The sequence below is a fragment of the Lactuca sativa genome, chromosome 1 (genome assembly GCF_002870075.4).
Source record: "Lactuca sativa cultivar Salinas chromosome 1, Lsat_Salinas_v11, whole genome shotgun sequence".
Lineage (NCBI taxonomy): Eukaryota > Viridiplantae > Streptophyta > Magnoliopsida > Asterales > Asteraceae > Lactuca > Lactuca sativa.
In genome coordinates, this window is record NC_056623.2 from 62,636,242 (window position 1) to 62,643,754 (window position 7,513).

A 7,513-nucleotide genomic window follows, 5' to 3' on the forward strand; every position below is an offset into this window, starting at 1 on the left:
ATATACAAATTTAAGAAATGTAAAGCGACCAAAAACGACCTATATATTGTTGTTTTTGTTAATTAATCTTCAAAAAAAAAAAAAAAAAAAAAAAACCGTTTATGGGGCTCTTTTAACCAAACCCAAGCTTGAACCTTCTTAACTGGTGATGTATTGGGTTTGAAGCATATTGTGTGATAATCTACTTGCATACATGTATAATATCCATTATTGGACATAAAAACATCATATTATAGTGCAACAAATCTTCATAAATCCGTCTCCATGCACAATGCACGTATTTAGTTGACAAATGAACAAAATAAATTTCATTAAAAAGAAATTTATAATATCATAATTTATTTATAAAAATAACAAAATAGCCATTTACTAAAAAACAAATGTTTGTCTTTAAAAGTCTTTTAACAAAATTAATTAACACATACCCTTTATCACGATTAGGTTATACGGACAAAATAAAAATAACTAAACATAATTATCTTAAACATGCTCTACATATTGAAGCTTTAATCAATATTAGCATCATATTTAATTCTTTGACATTTTCAGTTCCAAAAAGTTTATTGTTTAAATCGCCATTTTTACCTCCAATTTATTCGATATTTTCTATTCCATACAAAATTTCTTCTCCTCAGGCTATTAGCCACTTCACTTCCAACGCAAATTGCCCTTGGAATCGTCGACATTTAATAAATCATTACGAGCTATTTGTCTAATCAAATGAAGAGTGTTCTCCATTACGGGAAAAAACACGTACTCTTCTAAAAACCGTAAAATCCCTGTTGGTAGGGCTCCTAAAATTTTTGGTGTATGGAAGGATTTCTCAAGTCCTTTAAACAAAGGATTTGGCTAAAATTCAGGGTTTTGAGTTCCATCGTTTTTTTTTTAACCAAACATGTGATTGATTAGGATTTTAACTACAAATCCCAAACAAAACCTTCAAAGTTCAAACCAACCGCAAAGGACCTTTAGCATAATCAGATTGTGTTTGTGTGTGGGACTGTGGGGTATGGTTAATGTTATCCCCACCTTCAAAGTTCAAACCAACGGCAAAGGACCTTTCAAAGCTATAAGCTATACATTATCAAAAGGATTGCTATGAAAAAAAAAAAAAAAAAAAAAAAGGATAAATAGGAAGTTATATGTCATAATATTTATTACTTATTAGTATCATATTTAATATTCGATATTTTTTATAAGACGACTGTTTAATTTTGATTTTAAGTACTTCTAAAATAATTAGTATTTATATTATAACATTGCGATAATGTTCAGCCGAAAAAAAATTGCGATAATGCAATATTAGTTAATTATGATCATAAGTGAAATGATATTCGTTATTTTTTAAATATTAAATTAACTCTAATATTTGAAACTTCTAAAATTTGGTGATTTTTAATAAACTTTTAATAAATATATGTTACTATACAAAAACTACTAAATACAAAATACAGATTATAACCAAACTGTATACACCACCAGCACCACAATGTAATAACTAAACCGTACAAACGACCATCACCACAAAGTAGCATAACACAATTTAGTTGCATGGTGTGATTTGCATTTAATAATTTTGTTAAACCGCATTACACACAGTGCATTTTGCATTTTTTTTAACCGCATCACACCATATATTAAAACCAAGATACTACTTTCATCGCTCTTTCATAAAAGTTGGAATAAAAATATCTTAAAATAATATAACTGGTTAGTCGAAAATTAATAAACATTACTCATGAAAACCTAAACCGTAAAATATATTAACCAAAACCTGAATAGGCAGATGTTTCTCATGCTTATTATAACCACCACCACAAGTTCAAAACATAACACAAAATCCTCAAATCAAAACACAAATGAGACAAGAATTCCCGAGAATAGAAACAAGAAACAAGAAACAAACCTTAGTATTTAGTACTTGTAGTCCTTAACATGAAGACTCTCAGAAGCACCTTCACTCAACCCAGACCCACCCTTGTAAATCCCAAGAGTAGCTTCAGAGTTAGCCTTACACCTTGCCAAAAACGCAGCCTGAGCTTTCCCAACATTCTCCTCTTTCCCACTCCACGCCTTCAAAGTACTCTGCTGAAGAGCACGCCCAAAGGAAAAAGTCAAAGTCCACGGCTTCTTCCCCTTGAACTGATTCATCGCGTTCAGATTAACCGTCGCCTCCTCCTCACTCTGCCCACCAGACAAAAACACCACCGCCGGAACCGCTGGCGGCATCGTCCTCTGCAAAGCCCTAACTGTGTACTCCGCCACCACCTCCGGTGCCACCTTCTTCGCATCCGATCCAGGTGTCACCATGTTAGGTTTCAAAAGAGTTCCTTCAAGAAGCACCTTATGGTCATTCAAAGCCTTGTAGCATGCAGCCAATACGCGCTCAGTTATATCCGCGCATTTGTTGATGTCGTGGGACCCGTCCACAAGAATCTCGGGCTCCACAATTGGGACCAAACCGTTTTCTTGGCAGATGATCGCGTATCGCGCTAAACCGTTTGCGTTTTCGTTTATCGCAAGCTGTGAGGGCTCGTTTGGGCCGATTTTGAGAACCGCACGCCATTTGGCGAACCGGGCACCGGCGGTGTAGTACTGGGCGCACCGTTGGGCTAGACCGTCGAGTCCTTGGGTGGTGGTTTCACCGTCGGTTCCGGCTAGCTCAACTGTGCCCTTGTCGACTTTGATTCCTGGGAGGACTCCGGCTTCCTTCATCACATCCACAAATGGTTTGCCTGTAATGATTTTTTGACTGTTAGATTTTGATCACAATGAGAAGTGATGATTAATGTTTAGTGATTTGTTTTTACCTGCTGCGGTTTTTTGGTAAAGAGTTTCTTCATAGAGGATGACTCCACTGAGGTATTGAAGGGCGCCGGGAGTGCAGAAGAGGAGTTCACGAAGTGCTCTTCTGTTTGATTCGACGTTCTCAACATTGATGCTGGATAGACGCTTTCCGATTGTACCGGTTGATTCATCAGCAGCGAGGATACCTTTTCCAGGGGTTCCGATGTAGGCAGCATTGGCAATGAGTTCATCTGGATAAGAAAATGAAGGATTGATTAAAGTGATTAAGTATATCAGAAAGTTGAGTAAAGTAATAGAAAGCATCACATGTTTGATGTTTCAAGTTAAGTCTACATCAGAAAGTTGATTTTTAAGAGAGGTGGCAGAAAGTGGTTGTGAAAAGTAGAGTTAAGCAACGTCTAACTACTGATTCAGCTTTTTTGAGATATGCGAAGTAAAAAATCGAAATCGTTTAGCAAAAGATCGAGATCGGAGACTGAACAGGGTGTGAATGAAAACAAAACGTTTTAAAAAATATTTGATCACATATAAAGCTATCGGCGTATGGATCGAAGGTCTAAAGTGTATATTTGATGATTGAGGTGTGCAACCATAAAATCTGATTCGAAATTATTGGCTCCATAGATTACTTTATCGCGAAGAAGTCCAAAAAAACTACTGAAGAAAATTATGCAGCAGCTATCAAACAAATCGACAAAAACTATTATGAAATAATTAGATCGCCACCTTTTCAGAAGCCAAACCAGATCCACGGGAACAATTATTTAAAACCAAATCGACGCTTCTCCGGATGAAATAGCACATGGATAGATCATAGTTACAGGAATAATTCAGCTATGAACGGAAACAGATAACAAGTTTGTGGCAAAAAGGTTTAATAGCCTCTTTGCATCTACTAATCGTAAACACGTTGAAGATGTAAATCAGATCCATATTAGCATGAAAAAAAATGAACCTAAAAATACTCCAGAGTTGGAAGAAACCTAACCACTGAGTAGATCTAAACAAGACTACAACGGAAAACAAAATTTTCTAGAATTGATGGCAGATAAAACACAGAGAAAGAAAAAATAAACATACCAGCATACTTTCCTCTGTAGCAAGACATGGTTGCGAGATTTGAGATCTAAGAAACGAAGATTTTAGAGAAAATTGGGAAAAATGGGAGTTGAATAGAGTCAATGGAGACGGGTGAGGGTTTATATTTAAAGAAAAGAGAGAGGCATCGGTATCATCGCCCCGAATATGGCATCTCCTACAGGAGGTTTTGAGGCGGTTTTTCCTAATTTTTACGATTTTGCCCCTGTGTAGTGGGTGCTATTCTTGTGAAAAAAGAAACCAAATCACGAATTTTGGTTATTAAAAAAAATACTAAATTATTATTAGGTTTTAAGAGATTCCTAAATAATTATTTTTTTCCTAGATATGAATTTATGTTTTAAACGTTGTAATGTATAATTTTATAAAATATAAATTATTGTTTATAAAGAAAAATTGTTATATAAGAATGGCTTTTATTTTTCTAGGAAATTAAGTAAATTCATTATTACAAGTTAGTTTTTCAAAAATAAAATTATTATATTCAGCTTTTGAAAAATAAATAAATAAATAAATAAAAAGACTATTTTCTTCCTAGTGCCAGCATTCCAAATTGTTCTTCAAACGGAGAGTTTTTTTTTTTTTTTTTTTTTGCCTTTATTTCAAAAAATCTATCTATTTATTTCAGAAATATCTATTTAAAAATATTTAATATCATAGTTTTTTAATAAAATGTTTGATTATAAGTCATAATATCCTATATATTTTTTATTTACCGTGTTTGTTTAACTTTTTGCTAGATTATAATAAAAAATAATAAAATATTTTTTCATAAAATTCCGGATTTGTTAATCATATTTCGTAATCATTCTTTAAATTCCATTTTTTTCAAACTTCGAAATTTCAGTCTAGAATATCAGTTCGAAACTTTCACTAAAAAATTTAGAGATATTAAATATCTTCTTACAATTTCTTCCTACCATCCTTCTATCCATGTCAAATGATGATAAATGTGTTGGATATACATTAAAAGATTTAAACTATTCATTGCTAAACTTTCACTAAAAAATTTACAGAAATTAAATATCTTCTTACAATTTCTTCCTACCATCCTTCTATCCATGTCAAATGATGATAAATGTGTTGGGTAAAAAATATTGGTTTATAATTTATTTTTCTAGCAAAATATATTTTTCGGTCATGTAATAGGTGTTTGTGGTTGTGTTTACGGGTTCACGGCGGTGAACCCATTCACGGCCCATGTGTCATATATATATATATATATATATATATATATATATATATATATATATATATATATATATATATATATATATGTGTGTGTGTGTGTGTGTGTGTGTTAGATGGGTGAGGAGTGTACGGCTAGAGGAGTTGAAGTGTGTGGAGCTCAAGGTGAATGAGCATAAGGTTAGTGTAACACCCTGGATTCCCAGGTATTAATTATTCTTGTATTTTTGGTATTTGTGAGGAGACTCGGCGAGTTGGAGCCCAAACTCGCCGAGTAGGATCGCGGTTTTGGACGCGGGTTCACATATGGGCTCGGCAAGTCCACGCTGTTTAATGAAACTCTAATTCCCCGAGTTTGGAGCCTATTTAAGGACACTTATAGCCTCCCATTGCGGCTACCAGTCCCTTGAGAGAAACCTAAGTGAGCTAATTCGTTTTGGGAGAGAGGAAGTCACTTTTGGGCTTTTGTATTCCTTGTTTAGCAAGAAGAAGGTGGCAAGAGCAAGGAGGAGGTGAAATTCCAGTAGATCCAGAGTCCAGAGGCTTCATTTGAGGTAATAGTTCGAACCTCCTTCAGTTTTAGGGTTGATCTTTAGAGTTAGGGTTTTCTAACCCCTTTAGAGAGTGATTATGTGAAGCAAATGGTCCCTCTTCGAGTTTGTGCCTTGGATCTGGACTCAAAGAGGTCCAGAGACCTTAACCCTTGGGGCTTTTTGGGTTATTATGGAGTTATTGGACCTAGGTGGTCATTTTTGGGACCAAATCTCCTTTTGATGCCTTGTGGGGGTTATACAAGCATCAAGTTTCAAACTTTACGTGACATTCATGCTTGGGAAGGCCAGATCTATGGTTTGGGAAAGCAGATCTGACCTCAAAAGGTCAATAGAGTTTGTGCATGGAATGAACTCGCCGAGTTGTTCTTGAGACTCGGCGAGTAGGGTTGGGGTTTCATGTAAAGTGTTCAGCGAGTAGACTCGCCAGGTTGGGGGATGACCCACTGAGTTAGGGAGAGTCAATGGGGGCTGAGTCAAGCCGGAACTCGCCGAGTTGTTCTTGAGACCCGGCAAGTTGAATCGTGGTGGCCCCGCGATTCATGCCAGGTGGAACTCGTCGAGTTAGGAAAGTACTCGACGTGTCAAGAGAGGATCCGAGGGAGTCAGTGAACACATATAGACTCGTCGAGTCGCTTTAGTGCACTCGCCGAGTCCGGTCAAAGTTGACCGTTGACCGTTGATCAGTGTTGACTTGATAGGGTTAGTCAACCTTAGTTGTGAAAGTGTTAATTAGAGATATATTGTATTATAGGAGGATTATAGCTCGGGGGATCGAGCACGAGTGATTTCAGGGATTTGCGAGTTATCGAGATACGCGAGGTGAGTCTTCTCACTATACTTTACCTTGAGTAGGTAACTAGAGTTACGTGATATAGTGTTTGTATGCTATATATATGTGTTATGTGTTGCACTGCATTATTCTATGTGATTTATGTTGTGCATGTTTACAGAGTTAGAACCTGAGGGTTCATAGAGTTTGGGTGCACGGACCCACAGAATTATAGCCTCGAGTGGCTAATATGTGTTATATGTGGTATTTTAGGGAACTCACTAAGCTTTGTGCTTACAGTGTTTGGTGTTATTGTTTCAGGTACTAGTGATGATCGTGGGAAGGCGCCGGCTTGATCTGTACACACACACGGGATTTTTATATTACGAGATCTTGGGATTTTTATATGGCATGGATTGAGTTTCAAACAATGATGTTTTCATGAATATCAAATGAATTATGGTTTTATAAAATGTGAAAAATTGTTTTGAAATTTACGGTGTTACAAGTTGGTATCAGAGCCTTGGTTTGAGGGATTCAGGTACACCTTCGGGAGTATTTAAACTCAAACTGAGGATTTGGAAAGTATTTTTCAAAGAGAACCAAAATTTCTAAAAGAAGTAAAAGATTTTTAGAGAAACTCAGAGCAAAAACGTGTGTACGATCAGTCAACGCCCGAACGGTGATTTCCCAAAATACCCTTATATTATATGTTTATAAGATTGATATGATGTATTCTCTTGCTAGAGTGGGCTAGGTATTCCTATTAGGACTAGAGTGCCTTGATTTGTGATGCCTTAGCCTAGGGAGAGGTGAGCTGCTATGAGATGCTTGAGAGTGAATAGGTAGCAGCGAGGAGCTTATGAGAGATCTGTTAGAGAGTGATTTATGCATAATAGAGTACTTGGAACTTGGGATTCGAAGAGGAGGATTTGGGGTGTATACTGAAATGGTGCAGACAGTAGTATTGGGCCCGTACTACTGAAAGCATCGGGGCGGTGTACAGTTCAAGTAAGAACCTTCGGAATGTCAAGGATCAAGGAGGGATGAGTTGTCGAGTGTGAGTATGCTCGAATGGGTTCTAATTTATCGTATG

General features: G+C 36.3%; 1 protein-coding gene across 1 annotated transcript; it reads right to left on the minus strand.

Annotated features, from left to right (window-relative positions):
- Positions 1-1,739: 1,739 nt before the first annotated feature.
- Positions 1,740-4,049, minus strand: LOC111906577 (fructose-bisphosphate aldolase 6, cytosolic). The gene is made up of 3 exons (XM_023902331.3): positions 3,889-4,049; positions 2,811-3,038; positions 1,740-2,735 (listed from the first exon to the last, which is right to left on the minus strand). The coding sequence occupies exons 1-3, from the start codon at positions 3,914-3,916 to the stop codon at positions 1,915-1,917; spliced, it is 1,077 nt and encodes a 358-aa protein (XP_023758099.1). The 5' UTR covers positions 3,917-4,049; the 3' UTR covers positions 1,740-1,914.
- Positions 4,050-7,513: the final 3,464 nt, after the last annotated feature.

Coding starts and splice junctions, on each gene's coding strand:
- LOC111906577 (XM_023902331.3), bottom strand. CDS start 3,916: ATGTCTTGCTACAGAGGAAAGTATGCTG. Junction 3,039..3,888: donor CTACAGAGGAAAGTATGCTG/GTATGTTTATTT, acceptor TTTCTTATCCAG/ATGAACTCATTGCCAATGCT. Junction 2,736..2,810: donor TTACCAAAAAACCGCAGCAG/GTAAAAACAAAT, acceptor AAATCATTACAG/GCAAACCATTTGTGGATGTG.